This window comes from Corylus avellana, chromosome 5 (genome assembly GCF_965113065.1).
Source record: "Corylus avellana chromosome 5, dhCorAvel1.hap1.2, whole genome shotgun sequence".
Classification (NCBI taxonomy): Eukaryota; Viridiplantae; Streptophyta; class Magnoliopsida; order Fagales; family Betulaceae; genus Corylus; species Corylus avellana.
Genome location: NC_142494.1, coordinates 30920439 through 30936986, shown reverse-complemented (window position 1 = coordinate 30936986; position 16548 = coordinate 30920439). Strand labels below are relative to the sequence as shown.

Genomic DNA, 16548 nt, shown 5'->3' with positions numbered 1-16548 from the left:
CATGCTTTTGGTTTTGGGGTCCCCCATTTTTTTCCTTTTCTTGTAAATTAAGGGTTAAAGGTTAAATTTTCTTTTGGAAGGTTTTTGATTTCAAAAAACTACACATCTTTATGCAGTGGACCTAAAAACATATATACTTCGATATGTTATTTTTCTTAAAGCATCTATATTTAAATGCAAATGTCCCTATACTGTGGCCTCTATTCTATGGTCTCTTCTTGGCCTGGTTAAATATTGAGAACATGGTTTTGGGGTCCCCCATTTTTTTTAAAAAAAAAAATTATTGGTTCAAGCTTCATTAACTTGTAGAAAAAAAGTTTTTCTTCAAACTAAGTTAAAAGAATTTCGTCTAACATTTGATGCTCACGCCATGTGAGGATCACATATATTTTAGAGACACGTCAGCTTAATAAAGTAATAAACTGGGTTAAAGAAAATTTCTTCAATCCGATTTAAAAGAAAATTATATCCTTATGCACTAAACCTCAAAAATATTATTTGGATATGTTTTTTTTTTTTTTTTTTTTTTTTTAAGGGGAAGACATTCCATAATTCATTGATGAAAAAATCACAACCAAAAGCTCTTACAAACAGAGCCAAAAGCTCTTATAAATAGAGCAAAAAGCTCTGAAGCAAATCATAGCAGAAACTACGGGGTTACAGACATCAAAGATACATACATTATAAATCTAACAATCAAGACCTATCAATGACATCAACATCCGCTAACCCATTACTAGTCTTCAGTTTTAACAACAGATCTGCTCCAGACAGACTCAATCCAATACATAGGTAGCTCTTATTCCTTGGCCCTAAGAGTAGAAAACCCCCATGCCGAAATTCATCCACCTCGACTCGATAGCCAGGATACCGTTCATATCCACAACCCAAGGGTCTGGACCAAAAGCGAATACCCTGGAGATCATCAAGTGGGCAGATTAAGAGAGAGGATAGGGCCTTATTACAAGCAACAAAAACAGGAACAAAAAACCACAAGAAAATAGGAAGAAAAAAAAGGGGGCAGGAAACAAATAGGGAAAAACTGGAAAAGAAATACAAGGAAAAAAGAGACAAAAGCAAAAAAAAAAAAAGAAAGCGACGCAGGACTGCTAGAAAGCGACGAAAGGAGGCGATGGATATGGACGGAGCTGGAGAGCCATTGGGAAGAACGCGAGTCGACGTAGGTCTAACAGGGGACGGTAGATCAGGCTTAGACCAGTCCGATCCAAGAGCCAAGCCATAATCAAAAAATGACTCAACAGATCTGAGCTCAGGGGCCGTAGGAGAAGGGCTAAAACAAAAAACAGGACAAAGGAGGGGAAAGAGGCTGAAAGGAAGGGGAAAAAAACACCGCATAAGGAGCTAGGGAGCATCAGGTAAATAGTTTAACTCATAAGGTGAAGAGGGAGAAGGGAGGCAGCAAAGGATGAGGGAGGAGGGGGAGATCTGAGTTTCTCCCCCTCCTCCTGTGCGGCGCTCTGTGCTAGGATATGCTTTTGAAGTGCAAGCATTACAACATTCTTCTTAAATGATCTATAAATGCAAAGTTTGTATACCATGGTCACATATATAAATTTCTTTCAACTTAGTCTATAAAATTGTCATGTACCATTTAGCATGTGAGAAGTACATGATATTTTTATTAAAAAAATTATGTAATTTTCACATGCTAAAAAAATAACATACTTCTCACCTTCTAAAAGACACATAACAATTTTATAAACTGAATTAATATATATATTTTTTTTTTAAAAAAAAAACCTCTTTTTATCCGATTGGAAGAAAATTGATGTCCGATGGTCCCATAGGCCTGTGTTTAGAACATGAAGCCATCAACATGGCCACGAGATGTTATCTCTCAAATTCAAATATCGATTATAATAAAATAAAAATCGATTATAATAATATTTTGGGTCAGTAATTACATTTTGTAGTTTGCACCAAGCTACCGTGTATGTGCACTTTATTAATCATTACCATGTCCAGCTTAAGAGTTTAATTTATAGTTAATTACATGCCGACATATGACATGTTAGAGTATAATGAGTGGCAACGGTTATAATTTAATCTATGCAAGTTTTACTTTTATTGGGTACAATATGTTTATTATAATGAAAGGGTACATTAATATATCCATTTATGTATTATAATAATTCGGATTTCAATCAAATCCAAAATTTCAAATTTTTATTGGGGTTAGAATTTCTGAATTGTATTTTTATAGTTCATTGAATTTGGACTTAAATATGGATTCTATTGTGTATAATCAAATTATACTAATTTTCTATAAAGTCTAAACTCAACAACGATGTTCTATATTGGCATGTATATATAATCATGCTTTCTAAACTAAAGAGCAATGGACTATAATCACAGTAGGAGCACTTGCTTATACCCATTTATCATATGAATGAAGTATTATGAGACTTCTTCTAGCTCAATAGAGAATACTTGCCTATCCCATGTAGCAAAGGCACTTCAAAACATTAATAAAGCTTTTTCAAAGACTTTTTTGTTATATATATATATATATATATATATATATATATATAACCTTTTTACCCATATAGTTGATTAGACAAAGTATATTTTTTTTCTCAGAGTTGAAATTTATAACTGACATTGTATTTGATCCTCGCATACAATTTTAATAGAATTAAAACAGTATGTGATTCTCACATGATTTAAAGAAAAAAAAAAATCATATTTAATCCTTAGGTTTTTATTTGATTTGAACTTAGTCCTTAAGTTTTTAATTTCAACAATACGGTCCTTAAGTTTGCCTAAATTTAAAATAGGTTAATCTATTACTTTACCGTTAAAACTAACCGTTTGTAATCTGCCCTATGTGTCTCATTTTACATGTCAACACCCTAATGCAATGCCACATAAACAAGTGCCAAGTAAAAAAAAAAAAAAAAAATCCACAAAAACCAATGCGTTAAACTTATAAAAACACATAGGCTGAGAACCTATTGGTCTATAATGACTGCATATTCGCCGGATTAGCAGGAATTAAGATCTTCTCAATTTCATTTGAACTGGATAATATTCAGTTAGTTATAGTAGACAAGTATTTTTGTCTACTCAAAAAGTGAAAAGACAAAAATACCCAATCACTATAACTTATCCAATTCAAATGAAATTGAGAAGATCCTGTTCCGATTAGCAGAGCATGTGGTCTTAAGACAAATGTTAATTTCTTACTATTCAATTTTACAAATAAAATACACATATGATCATAAACAGCTTGGAGATAACGGTTCATACAATGAATTTTGTAAAAATAGGCGCAATATTAATGGGTTACAATAATCATTAATGTGCCACCAATAGCATTGAAGTGGCGGTGCATTTGTCACAAATGCAGAAAATTGTAGTGGCATAGCTTTTACGTCATGCTCGAAAATTTCCCTTTCAAACATATCAACTTTTCTAATCTACCAAAAAGATTAAGATAATCATTATCAATGGAATCATTAATCTGGAGCCTGTTGTCCAGTAGAGAATGAATGATAATTGTTGAATAATTAGAGCCGTTTAAATTGAACACCTATTGAAGGCTGCTAAATATTAATAGGAAAATGCTAAGTATTCTTCTAGTGTTTTTTTGGTATTCTCCTAACTGTGATGTGGCTTTTAAAATCACCAATAGATTAAAAATCAATAATGATAATCTCAAATTTAACGGTGATTTTAAAAGGTATATCATAGTTGAGAGAATACCAAGAAAACACTAAAAGAACACATAACATTTCTCATATTAATATGAAATAAATGTAAAAATTGTTTTTGCATTTTTAAAAGAGAAATGTTAGGTGCTCTTCTAGTGTTCTCTCGGTGTCCTCTCAACTGTGATGTGTCTTTTAAAATCACCAATAGATTAAAAGTCAATAATGATAATCTCAAATTCAACGGTGTTTTTAAAAGCCACATCACAGTTGGGAGGACACCAAGAGAACACTAAAAGAGCACCTAGCATTTTCCTTTTTAAAAGCGTTTTATATTTAAATTATTTGTTAATATTTTTTTATTTCTAAAAGAGGAAACAAAAGACAAAAATAAAAAAAATAACCTCTATTTTTTGATGCATACATGGCTTGATTAATTAACATCCAATGGAATTGGCTGCAACAATTGCTGTTAATTTGTTGCCTCTTGGTTGAGCTAAAGAGAGGTTCAAAATCTGATTGGTACAAAAAATATGTATCAGAAAAAAAGAGTAAAAGCAGCAGATCACGACAGAATTTAAGATTGATCATGGGGTTGTCAAATGTCAGCCATATATAGTATTTACCCATTCTTGGCTTCTTCCACAGTTCCAAGGGATGAATTACTATTTTTTTTTTGTCGTTTGGTCGCATAATAACATTGGTTCTATGATGAGGACAAAATGGGTACTAAATCAGGACATTACAGAAAAATGTTGGGCATGTTGGAAATGACACTCAAGACATTTTCACACCTGCAGGAAGTGACATATGTTAGAATATTAATTAAATTATTAAAATAATTTTTTTTATATTAGAATAATTTTTTAAAATAATTAGTGATTTAATATAATATTAAAGTAAAGATTTTGAGTTTAAACTCTTTTTTTTTTTTTTGTAATTTATCTCTCATTTTTTTATTAATTAAATATTAACTTTATTATTATTTATCTATTTAAATTTTTAAAGCAAGTAGTAATTTAACAAGATTTACAAACATGTGAAGTCTGAAAATCAAAAGGTAAATGATGGCTCTTGATTGAGTATTTGTGACTAGTCTTCCAATAATCTCTTGGAAATTAGTTGTTTTTGTTTTGTGGGCTGGATTTGTTTGAAGCTGCAAATTATCACATCAACCCAATAAAATGAGAGTTAGAGTATTTAGAATTAACTATGCTAGGCAAGCGTAATGCCAGAAATTACCCTTTTATCTTACTTACTGGCGTTGTAGTGCCAATAAACCTTGTTGAAAAAAAATAAAAAATCATGAGCAAATTAGCACTACCACATCAACAAGATAGGATAACTCTTTCATCCTACTTACTGGCATTGTAGTGCCAATCAACCTTGTTAAAAAAAAAAAAAAAAAAAATCACGAGCCAATTAGCACTACCACATCAACAAGATAGGATAATTATGTGATAAAAGTGTGGTTTTTAATATTACTCGAGTATAGAATCCTACAATTCCACTTGCCCTTTTTGTTGGGGACACAAATTTCCTTCGACCTATTTTAGTAAGTTAACATTTTTTGGTTTCTCAAAAATTAATGTTTAGGTTCTTAGGTTAGTAAAATGACAATAAATCACTCTTAAAAATATTAAAAAAATAGGTAAAAAGAAATTTCTTCTGATTAGTTTGAAAAAAATTTCTTTCCTTTTGGGAGAGGGAAGAGGGGGATAAGTTGTAGACCATCAAGCCCAGAAGAATTGTAGACCATCAGCCCAAAAGAACAGATAGTGGGTGATAAACCTAAGCTAATAGCCTAATCCCACAAAAACTCTCCAACCCAAAGCCCCTTGGGAAAGGAATTATCTTCATTTCAAATGAAATGGAGATGAGCCAATTTAGACTAAGGAATTCTCTTCATAGTTGTCTTTAGCCATTTAAGCTAAAAGATTAAATATTTTTGTCAATTATGTCCCATCATTTAGCCTAAATGGCTCCAGGATCCCTTTCCAAGCCCTTGAGCCCTGACCCGAGACCCACCGGGTCAACCTCACACGCACTTAGACTCACATCCGAAACCACTATACCACCAGTCTATCCCGATAAGACCAAAATCAAAAGGCCCACAGTCTCAGAGGTCACCAAAGTCGTCCATCCATGGCTGCCTCATCCTCCTCTCTCAGCACCTTCCTCTCCTTCATCTTCCCCTCGAAACCACCGCCACCACCCAAAACCCCACCACCCCAGCTCAATCTGCTTCAGACCCAGAAACCCAGAGAAGGGCTGGTCCCGCTGGTGGCACAAGAGGATCCACACTCTTCTTCTTCTTCTTTGGCCTCTGTGATATGTCCCTCTCTGGCATATGCCAACACGCTCTACTTCAATTCAGCGTACAATGTTCAGGTGGTAGTGGAAGATAACGAGTCCGAGGAGAGGCTGCTGAACCGCTTCCGCAGAGAGGTCATGAGGGCCGGTGTTATTCAGGAGTGTAAGCGCAGGAGGTATTTTGAGAACAAGCAGGACGAGAAGAAGCGCAGGACTCGTGATGCCGCTAAGCGCAACAAAAGAAGGTTCGGCCTTTAGTTATCTGATTTTTGTTTTACTATTTTGTTGTATTATTTTCTTTGGGCTGTTTGGATTGTGGGAGAGTTGAGGAAATCGAAAGAAGGGAAAGAAACATTAAATTTTGATGCTTTAGTAATTTCAACGTGATAGGTTTGTCTGAATTGATCAATTAGCTGCTATAGCCTTAGTTAAGCATTAACTTTGCTCCTTCAAGGTCATCGTTTTGTTATTTTTTTAATCGTACACCATAATTTATTGGTCCTTGCTAGTTAATTTCTGTTTGGCTTCGATTTTATTGGTATTTGTAGTTAGTTTTTCTGAATCTTTGGCAGTCGCTTTAAATGTCTGATTTTTTTCAGCAATCAAGGCTACTCTTTCTCCCACTTCTGTTCCCCTAAAAACCCAGCTACCCTTTAGGGATCCATTGCGTCTCACATAGAGTACAAAGTGAAAATTCTTCTCTTAGTAAGTGGACATGGAGAAGTTTTGCAGCAATCACTACACATGACAGTATGTCGGTATGTTTTGGGGTCTTCTGAAATGCTACCAGTTCAGATTTTTGCTTTTCTTTTCTTTTGGATAAGCAACCAGGTCAGAATTTCAGTAATGTGTGATGGTGTGAAACATTTCTCTGTGGCCCTATTTGGGGTGATAAGTTTGCATATATAATTCTAACATAATGAGGCAGTTCAATTTTCATTGAGACAAGTATTGCCTGTTGTTAATACTTTTATCTATGTTCTCTATATATCTTTTTTCTTTTTGTAGGGAAAAAAAAACTCACACACACATTTGGTTTCTTTGGAATATGTCATTATGACTTTGCACACTGTCTCAAATTTGCGTCTCTCGTATCAAAGTACAGATGGGTTTTGTGTATTTTGCTCTGATTGTAGGGTGTTGACATTTATAGCTTTTAAATCATTTGCTCTCTTAGGTACTGTGTAATCCTTTTTTGATTGTACTGCATATTCTTGTGGGTTCTTTATATCTGATACAATAAAGCTATTAATCTGTGATTAAACAACTAGGAGCAGCCATGAAGAGTTTCTTCTGTTAGATCTCTCCTTTGACAGTGATTATTTATCGTTCATCTGTCTCATTCTATTAGCAGGCGCCCCCAATTTAGAGGTCCTCCACCAACCAAGCCGGAAGAATCAGTAAGCAAGAAGGCAGATGATGAAGAAGATAACTGGGATCTACCTGAAGGATCCATCCCCTATTAACTGCGTTCAACTGGCCTTTAATTTCTAGAACCCACCTTTGAGTGCAAGAGGCTTTTAGTCCATGTAAATGGCATTAAGTTAAATCCTGTTCTTCAATCGACTCGGTGCAGTGTCCTTTTTGCATTTTTATCTATATATAAGGTAAATGTTTTTCATTCCAGCGTCCATTTGAATGCACTTTATGTCATGTGTTGGAAATCAATGTCGAAATAAGGAGGGAGACTTGCTTGGGACGATGATGATTTATTTTTCCTTGCTAAACTGAAAAATAGAAGGTGATATCTGCCCCAGATGGGTGAGGCTCTGCCATTTGACTAAATTTTAAGGTCCATCAAGCAATGAGAGAAATCTATTCGAACAAAAGGCTGCGCTTTGCAGGGAGTCTATTCTGGGTCAATTGCGTGGGAGGCAATTTGTTGCTTCCGATGGACCTACAGATACTGGTAGAGTGTTCTTCCATATAGTTTGATCCTCTGCATTTGTTAACTGCGATTGGTATTAGTCATGCTAGTATGCTACGCAAGATGGGGCTGCCACATCAGCAATTAGGGACACTTTGCACCCTTAGCCTGTGTCCTACGTGTATTTAGCATAGGACACAATCCAAAACGGTATGGTATAATGGAAAATAAGTAAGAACATTTGCTGCTTAACTTATCAAGCCCATTTTGCATAAATTTTGAGAAAGTCGATTAAAATTGTTTAATAGCTTATTGTGTGTAGCCTTTTGCCAATTACTTTGTAAAAAATAGTTGTAATTGTCATCTGGGCTGCTCAAGGATCCTCACTGGAGAAATTTTGACTGTCTGTGTGGCTCAAAGAGGGGCATTAGAAAAATGGTTTCCTCGAGCTTGTCTAAAGGAAGAAAATTTGCAGCAGAAAAGATGGCTTGGATGTTCTTCAACTTCTGTGATTCATATTTGTGAATGTTACAATCGACCATTTCCAATTAGCATGGTCAAATTCTACTACAGATTGTTTAGACATGCAGAACAATTTCTCTGCGATTCTCGGCAAGGCAATTTGTTCATCTCATGCATTTCTTTGGAGCTCTCCATGAAAAAGAGGACGGCCCCAGACTAGCATTCGCCGACAGTTTTGCCGTGAAGTTTATCCAGTCATCAAGAAGAAGCCTCATGTCATGCACCTTATGCTTTACATTGTCACAGCAGGCTGCATGCATGGTATAAACTTCACTCATATCCTTACTATCCTCACAAAACCCACCAAAATTACCCGGGTCCGGATATTTAATCCTCACTCCAACCATGTCAACGATGTCGAGGCGCGTAGTCATCTCACAGAGGGATAGGTCCAGAGTGTTTGGATATAGAACCCTCTCGAATTGCCAGTACTTTAAGAAGTCAACTGCTATATCATCAGATTTCATGTGAAAGATCCCCTTATCTGGCTTGTTTCTTCCACTTTGAGGAGTGAAATCACATGGAACTGTGATTTGATATATAGGGTGGAAGTCTGAAAATGGACTCCTAAACCACATCGAATCTGCTTCCTGCAGCCCAAGATTTGAAAACGTATAAAAATCAATCTGCATTTTTCAAAACTGTGTTTTGAAATCACACGTCTTGAAACCACAAATCCAAACAGATTCTAAGTGATCATAATTAACCATTTGATTACAAGAAACAAAAAGACTCACCGTGAATACTAAATTGTAACCTAATTCAATCACTTGCAGCAGAATATCATTTCTCCTTCTATTAAGCATGAGGTGATCTGGGGTTGTGAAGAGTCCCTCTACTGCAGCAATTTTGGATTCAAATAGAGGGAGTTGGAAGCAATGGGGATGTATGGCATTGCAGTATTGAAATGCTTGATTATCCAAAGCAACAACCACAAGGTGATTCAAGAACCGTTGAGTCCCTTGGCCAACTCGGAAGCTCTCTAGGAAGAGATCAAGAACAGAGCCTGGACTTGCCCATGTTTCATCAAGAATGGTCACTATGACTGTTTTGTCTGCCATGGATGTTCTCCTCAACACTCGCACCAACTCTGTGGCTTCTGCGTTCTAGTTACAAAGCACACAATATTCATAAACATGATTAGCAGCTTCTAATGCCCTGAATGATGTTATTAAATATGGACGGTCTAAATTAAAAACTTCTTATTTTTAGTCGGTCAATTTCTTAGATTAATTATTATGAGGTACTGCTTTGGTTTCTTCTAAATATTCATTACTTCCAAAGCCAAATTAAAAAAATGAAAAAGTCTGACAGAGAGAGACCCCTGATGGAGTCCGAGTGCTTAAGAATGTGTTAAACTGTCCGAGCAAGTGTTCAAAGTGAAAAGCTCATCAGAAACCTCTTACAGTTGCAGTCGGACAGGCTACAATTAGGACAAGAGATTGTAGCCAATTCCAATCCACCTCGAACACCCTCTAGTAAGAAGAATTTAGGGCATGAGACAGAAATACTATCTAGAGTGAAGACAAATTTGATGTAATATTCTTTGCACTGAGTAGGGTCATTCACTGTTGCAACAACCCCTCTCAGAAGGAGAGGTCGTTTGAACAGCGCTTTACTGTTTAAACAACCCCTCCTTCTAAGAGGGGTCGTTTTACTATTGAAATAACTCTTGGTGGTCGTTTTAACAAAACGACCCCATTTCAAAACGTCTCTAACTCATTGTTTTTTTGTAGTGCCAACTAATTCTTTCTATTTGGCACAAAATATACATGATAATATATACCTACAAATCCAAATGCACAAACACACTCACAATCATAGATTTACAATAAATATAGATGTTAAAGTAAGAAATAATAATAATAATTAAAGCACAAAAAGATCTAGCATTCAACACCCAGAAAAAGGTTCTAAAATATGCTTACAGGTTGAACATGGAGAAGCCATGCTTTTCGTGCCATTCCATTTGGTTTAGAAGCTTGGAATAAAAACAAGAATATAAGGAGAAGGATCATCATGAAAGCCACTGTATGAATCCATAGAGGCTGTAATAGTCTCGGCCCCCTCATCTCTTCACTGATTAATAAACAACTCTACGAAGCTATTACTAGGGTTTTCATTGGTATAAGGAAGAAATCCCAAACGTTACAATAGAGAATCAAAGAGTAATCTGAAAAGATACCTGCCATTTATATGCATACATCCATGTATGAATAAATGCTTTCCATGCATGCACTTTTAATATAATATGGATTTCATTGCTTCTCTTTTGAGCAAATAATTCAATGCAAACCCTACTTGACTCAATCATCTTACAAAAAAAAAAAAAAAAAAACAATCATCTTACTTTTCTTATTCATAAGCAATATCCTAGATTAAATGTTTTTCCTTTATAACATTATCTGAAAAAAAGTGTCCATCTATATCTCTTTTGTTATTAATGGGATTTTTGAAGAAAAAGAAAAAAGAACAAAAAAAAGTGAGTTTGACTTGAGTTTCGATTAACTTAGAATTGTATCCATTAAAATCTAAACACGCGTTCCATAATAAGACACAAAAGACATACGTATTTCAATCCAGTTTAAGAAATATAAACATCTTGGGATTCACTTCTTCGATGTTTAACGCATGTCCGGTCCCACTTTTTTTATTATTATTTTTTGGAAAAACTTCACTTAATACCTCACTTTCCAAATTTCAAAAATTCTCAATTTCACCATTTGAATTTTCAATTTGATTCAATGTACTCCTCCGTCAATTTTATGGACGTTAAAAGTGATAAAATAACAATTATACCCATTACATTTTATAAAATTTCAAATTTACTATTGATTTCAAATTAAAAATTAAAAAAAAAAAAGTGAAGGGTAATTTAGTATTTTTAATGGTATCCATTAGGGTTTAACTGCAAAAATTGACGGAAGGGTCAATTGTATCAAATTGAAAGGTTAGGTAGTGAAATTGAGAGTTTTTAAAATATAAAAAGTCTTCTCAAAACACTTAGTGGTTTAGGAGTCTTAAGTGAAGTTATTTATTTTATTTATTTATTTATTTTAAGTAAACTCCTCCTATGATTGCCACGTGTCCGGTCCCACCTTTTTTTTTTGCAAGTAACATGGTCCCACTTTTATTGAACATGATTACATGAAGAATGAGAAATTGCTGATATGTGGGGTCCCATATACGTACCCGTGTATTTCAGCCTAAGAAATCCGCATCGAGGAGCATGTTTTCATTATTATTTTGCCATTATGAAACTGAGGATAAGGTGGTCGTTTCGAACACCTGAAGGGTCGGTTTATTATGCACCGTTGATCTGTGCAATCAGCTGATCATAACCGGCCACATGTCATTTACACGATTTATTCTCTAGCCAGTTAAGCGGTGCTTAACTGTCAAGGAGCTAGGAAGAAGATAAACTAGTTGACACAACAAAACATATGACCAAGTAGCAATCATGAATCTCAGAATTTGGTTTATACAATTCACAATACGTAGAATATTGTAAAAGTTTTTTTTTTTTTTTTTTTTTTGATAAAAAAAAACTGGATTAGAGAACTTGATATATATATATATATATATATATATATATATGTTGTAAAAAACTAGATTGAAAGACCCGGTCTATTAAACTAACATATGGTTCTCACATATATTTTTAATAAGATTAACAAATCACTTGCATTATCACATGTATATGAAAATTATATGCTCTAAGTACAGACGTTAATTTAATAGATTGAATTGAAAAAAAAAAAAAAAATTGTCCAAAAATATATGTGTGCTATCAATAATAGGCTAAATGGATATGCATTACTGATTGTTTGCAGAATATTTTGTACTGGCAAATATGTCAGAGGACTTCAAGGTGAAGTGCACGGCACCAACAACATTGGAAGGATATAGCAGTGATTTGGTTTGACCCAGAAACGTCAATTTGTTCAATGGTGAATGAAAAAATAAAACGTTATTTTAATTTAAATCTAATAAAATAGATAGAGACGTGAATTAAGAATAAAAATACGCAAATCACGTGAAATATGTTACTATCAAATGCTAGAATTAAAAAGGTTTTGTTAAAAGATTGAATAAAATCCTTCTATTGGAATCTATTAAACTAACATATTTATAGTGTAGACGTCAGTTTTAATTAATAGATTAAAAATGAGTTAAAAGAATTTCCTCTATCTTAATTTAAAGGAAAATTTTGTTAGAAATAGAATAGTTTTGAAAATAAATTGTCATTTCTGACTGGATTTTGAGGGAAATCCATAATACAATGATGAAAAAAAAAATTGGTTTCAAGAAATGAAGCAAATAATACAAAAGAATTTTCCATATATAGTTTAGTATATCATGGCTTCTTTAAGCCAAAAATGATTGAGATTTGAGATTGATAGTCATCATTTATTACCAAACGTCCCCCCTCATCAATTATTGCAAGTTGCAACAGCCTCGATCCTTCAAAGTTCGTATTCATATACAATCAAAGTGTGTGTTTATAAAAGCTCTAGCAAGACAAAGCAAGTATGGACATGTAGATTGCACCATAATAACTCCCCCTCAATCCAGAACCAACAAAAGCACCACCAACTTTAGAGCTTCGAAGGTTTTCTCTGTGTTTCCTTGTATTGCTCCAATGGAGGAAGAATCGAGAGAATTTACAGAAGCAGAAGCCACCCACAACATGGAAGGAGAAGCAGATGAAGAAGAGATAGACCCAGAAAGCAATCCACTAAACGAGCCACTCCTCAAGAGAAGTAGGACGATTTCCTCCAATCCACTCGCCATGGTTGGAGCCAAAGTTTCCCATATAGAGAGCTTGGACTATGAGTATGACTATATTCATAATCATACCATCTTCTTGTTCTTAGAAGAAACATTCACGTATACATATATATATAGATGAAACTTGAGAGTTGCTTTGATGCGCAGGATCATTGAGAATGATCTGTTCAAGCATGACTGGAGAAGCAGATCCAAAATCCAAGTATTGCAGTATATATTCATGAAATGGGCATTGGCATTTCTTGTTGGACTTCTCACTGGTTTAATTGCTACCCTCATCAATCTTGCCATTGAGAACATTGCTGGCTTCAAGCTTCTTGCAGTTGTTCACTTAGTTCAGAAGAAAAGGTTTGACGATATCCCTTCTGGGTTCTCATCACCACCATTTCATTTTCGAATGTTGAAACTTGTACACATGTAATTGTATACCTTTTTTGAATTTGGTGCAGGTTTTTTATGGGATTTATCTATTTCACGGGGGCTAATTTTCTTCTGACTATGTCTGCTGCTGTTTTATGCGTCTGTTTTGCACCAACTGCAGCTGGGCCTGGGATACCTGAAATCAAAGCTTATCTTAATGGAGTGGACACTCCCAACATGTTTGGCGCTGCAACGTTGATCGTCAAGGTGCGTTGGCTTTCACAGATTATGTGGTCTCTATAGTTTTAATGATGGGTTGTCTGCTAAAACAGAGAATTTGATTTGGGAGGAAGGATTCTGGTGGGTTTTTTATTACTGGAACACTTGGCTAGCACCAGATACAAATTTCTTCCAATCAGAACTCACTTATCAATGCACTATTTTTTTTAGGAGATGTCAATTTTGACAATGCGTCAATGCTGACCAGCGGCAAATTTTGTGGAATATAGGTGAATGAATATTTATTTAATTCAATTTTATTTAGAAAGTCTTGAAAGCTAATAGGATTTATAGTCGGTAGAGAAGAATTTTTATTTTTATTTTTAAAAAAAAATCCTTACAAGTGCAGTTCTTCGGAATTGGATCCAGTGATTTAGAAACCAAGATTCCAGTCAGGGTTAAAAGCAATGTTAAATGCCCACTTGTATATGTCACTTCTTTGTTAGAAGCTAAGCGGCCTGAAATCTTTTCACTGGTGTAGATAGTTGGTAGCATAGGAGCTGTCTCGGCTGGATTAGATCTGGGAAAAGAAGGGCCGTTGGTACACATTGGCTGCTGCGTTGCTTCCTTACTAGGCCAAGGCGGGCCTAACAATTACAGGCTTAAAGGGCGCTGGATTCACTACTTCGACAACGACAGGGACCGCCGTGATCTTATTACCAGTGGTGCGTCCTCTGGAGTTTGTGCAGCTTTCCGAGCTCCAGTGGGTGGTGTTCTCTTTTCTCTTGAAGAGGTTGCTACATGGTGGAGGAGTGCTCTCCTCTGGAGAACATTCTTCAGCACGGCGGTTGTGGTGGTGGTGCTCAGGGCTTTTATTGAAATATGCAGTACTGGGGAATGTGGACTTTTCGGCACAGGAGGGCTTATCATGTTTGATGTGAGCAATGTTACTGTAAGGTATCAGGTGATGGATATCATCCCAGTAGTTGTAATTGGCATTATTGGTGGAATTTTGGGAAGCCTTTACAACTATCTTATGCACAAGATCCTCAGACTCTACAGTCTCATCAATCAGTAAGTATCATATCCAACTTCATTCTATTCAATATAAAGCAAACCTGGCAAACAAACAGCAAAATTCAGGCTAACTTCATACTATTCTATTCATTATAAAGCAAACAGGGTTAGAAATCAGTATTGTGTTTGTTTATGTTGTTGCAGGATGGGACGAATGCATAAGATCCTTCTGAGTCTCACTGTCTCACTCTTCACCTCAGCGTGCCAATATGGTCTCCCTTTTCTAGTCGAATGCCGGCCTTGCGATCCCGCCCTTTCAGCAACTGAATGCCCCACCAATGGACGGTCTGGCAACTTCAAGCAATTTAATTGCCCAAATGGTTACTACAATGACCTAGCCACTCTACTCCTTACAACAAATGATGACGCTGTCCGAAACATCTTCTCCACAAACACTTCTACAGAATATCAAATCCCCTCCCTCCTAATCTTCTTTGCACTCTATTGCATCTTAGGATTGTTTACCTTTGGAATTGCTGTGCCGTCTGGACTTTTCCTCCCAATCATCCTCATAGGCTCAGGTTATGGCCGCCTGCTAGGAATAGCCATGGGGTCTTATACAGATATTGACCAGGGGCTCTTTGCTGTACTTGGTGCAGCCTCGCTCATGGCTGGCTCAATGAGGATGACTGTTTCACTTTGTGTAATATTCCTTGAACTCACCAACAACCTTCTCTTACTACCCATAACAATGATTGTGCTCCTAATTGCCAAAACTGTTGGAGACAGTTTCAATCCCAGCATCTATGAGATTATACTAGACTTAAAAGGCCTGCCTTTCTTGGACGCACATCCAGAACCATGGATGAGAAATATCACTGTTGGTGAGCTAGCTGATGCCAAGCCCCCGGTCGTCACCCTCCATGGAGTGGAAAAGGTGGCCCGTATAGTGGATGTCCTGAGAAATACAACACACAATGGCTTCCCTGTTGTAGATGATGGGGTGGTGCCACCAGTGGGACTAGCCACTGGGGCAACTGAACTACATGGAATAGTCCTAAGAGCTCACCTTCTTCAAGCTCTGAAGAAAAAATGGTTCTTAAGAGAGAAAAGAAGAACAGAGGAGTGGGAAGTGAGAGAGAAATTTACCTGGGTTGATCTGGCTGGGAGGGAAGGAAAAATTGAGGAGGTGGCAGTGACAAGGGATGAAATGGAGATGTATGTTGATCTGCATCCTCTCACCAATACAACATCTTACACTGTGTTGGAGAGCATGTCAGTGGCAAAGGCCATGGTGCTTTTCAGGCAGGTGGGACTTCGCCATTTGCTAATTGTACCCAAGTATCAAGCAGCCGGGGTGAGTTGATAAGCATCTGTCATTTACTCTAACTAGTCTAAATGCACACGTAAAGGAGAGTCAATGAGATATATATATATATATATATTTTCAATTGTATATTAACTCTTTTAAGTTTATTCTTTCCAAAACTCAAATGAAATGGGAGTGTTTTGCATATAACTATTCTAGATGGTCATTCCTATAGGTATACTAGAAATAGATATTTCGAATGAAAAACACTAACCTAATGTTCTGTTCCATTTCTAGGTGCCTCCAGTGGTTGGGATTTTGACCCGGCAGGACTTGAGGCCCTACAACATTTTGACAGCCTTTCCTCATTTGGAGGTGAGTTCGAAGGGCAGAGAAAAGGGGAACTGAGTCTCTCATAATCACCAAATTAGCACCTTTCTTGAAGCAACATGTCTCTTCCTGTATTCCTTTTAATTATT

General features: G+C 36.0%; 3 protein-coding genes across 4 annotated transcripts; 2 read left to right on the top strand and 1 right to left on the bottom strand.

Annotated features, from left to right (window-relative positions):
• The first annotated feature begins 5756 nt into the window (after positions 1-5756).
• GHS1 (Ribosomal protein S21 family protein) lies at positions 5757-7605 on the top strand. Of its 2 annotated transcripts, none has more exons than XM_059594085.2 (2): positions 5757-6229; positions 7339-7605. In XM_059594085.2, the coding sequence occupies exons 1-2, from the start codon at positions 5817-5819 to the stop codon at positions 7448-7450; spliced, it is 525 nt and encodes a 174-aa protein (XP_059450068.1). In that variant the 5' UTR covers positions 5757-5816; the 3' UTR covers positions 7451-7605. The 2 variants fall into 2 exon arrangements, with proteins under 2 accessions (XP_059450068.1, XP_059450067.1); XM_059594084.2 differs by having other exon boundaries at positions 7336-7605.
• A 661-nt stretch (positions 7606-8266) lies between these two features.
• LOC132181038 (uncharacterized protein At4g15970-like) lies at positions 8267-10445 on the bottom strand. The gene is made up of 3 exons (XM_059594083.2): positions 10302-10445; positions 9111-9479; positions 8267-8963 (listed from the first exon to the last, which is right to left on the bottom strand). Exons 1-3 carry the CDS (start codon positions 10443-10445, stop codon positions 8478-8480), a joined length of 999 nt encoding a protein of 332 aa, XP_059450066.2. The 3' UTR covers positions 8267-8477.
• Positions 10446-12860: 2415 nt separating this feature from the next.
• Positions 12861-16491, top strand: CLC-B (chloride channel B). Its single transcript, XM_059593866.2, has 6 exons — positions 12861-13209; positions 13312-13512; positions 13614-13791; positions 14285-14817; positions 14965-16117; positions 16367-16491. Exons 1-6 carry the CDS (start codon positions 13016-13018, stop codon positions 16475-16477), a joined length of 2370 nt encoding a protein of 789 aa, XP_059449849.2. The 5' UTR covers positions 12861-13015; the 3' UTR covers positions 16478-16491.
• Positions 16492-16548: the final 57 nt, after the last annotated feature.

Coding starts and splice junctions, on each gene's coding strand:
- LOC132181038 (XM_059594083.2), bottom strand. CDS start 10,445: ATGAGGGGGCCGAGACTATTACAGCCTCTATGGATTCATACAGTGGCT. Junction 9,480..10,301: donor GGCTTCTCCATGTTCAACCT/GTAAGCATATTT, acceptor CTTTGTAACTAG/AACGCAGAAGCCACAGAGTT. Junction 8,964..9,110: donor GTTACAATTTAGTATTCACG/GTGAGTCTTTTT, acceptor CTTGGGCTGCAG/GAAGCAGATTCGATGTGGTT.
- GHS1 (XM_059594084.2), top strand. CDS start 5,817: ATGGCTGCCTCATCCTCCTCTCTCAGCACCTTCCTCTCCTTCATCTTC. Junction 6,230..7,335: donor GCTAAGCGCAACAAAAGAAG/GTTCGGCCTTTA, acceptor TCATTCTATTAG/CAGGCGCCCCCAATTTAGAG.
- CLC-B (XM_059593866.2), top strand. CDS start 13,016: ATGGAGGAAGAATCGAGAGAATTTACAGAAGCAGAAGCCACCCACAAC. Junction 13,210..13,311: donor ATAGAGAGCTTGGACTATGA/GTATGACTATAT, acceptor TTTGATGCGCAG/GATCATTGAGAATGATCTGT. Junction 14,818..14,964: donor CTCTACAGTCTCATCAATCA/GTAAGTATCATA, acceptor ATGTTGTTGCAG/GATGGGACGAATGCATAAGA.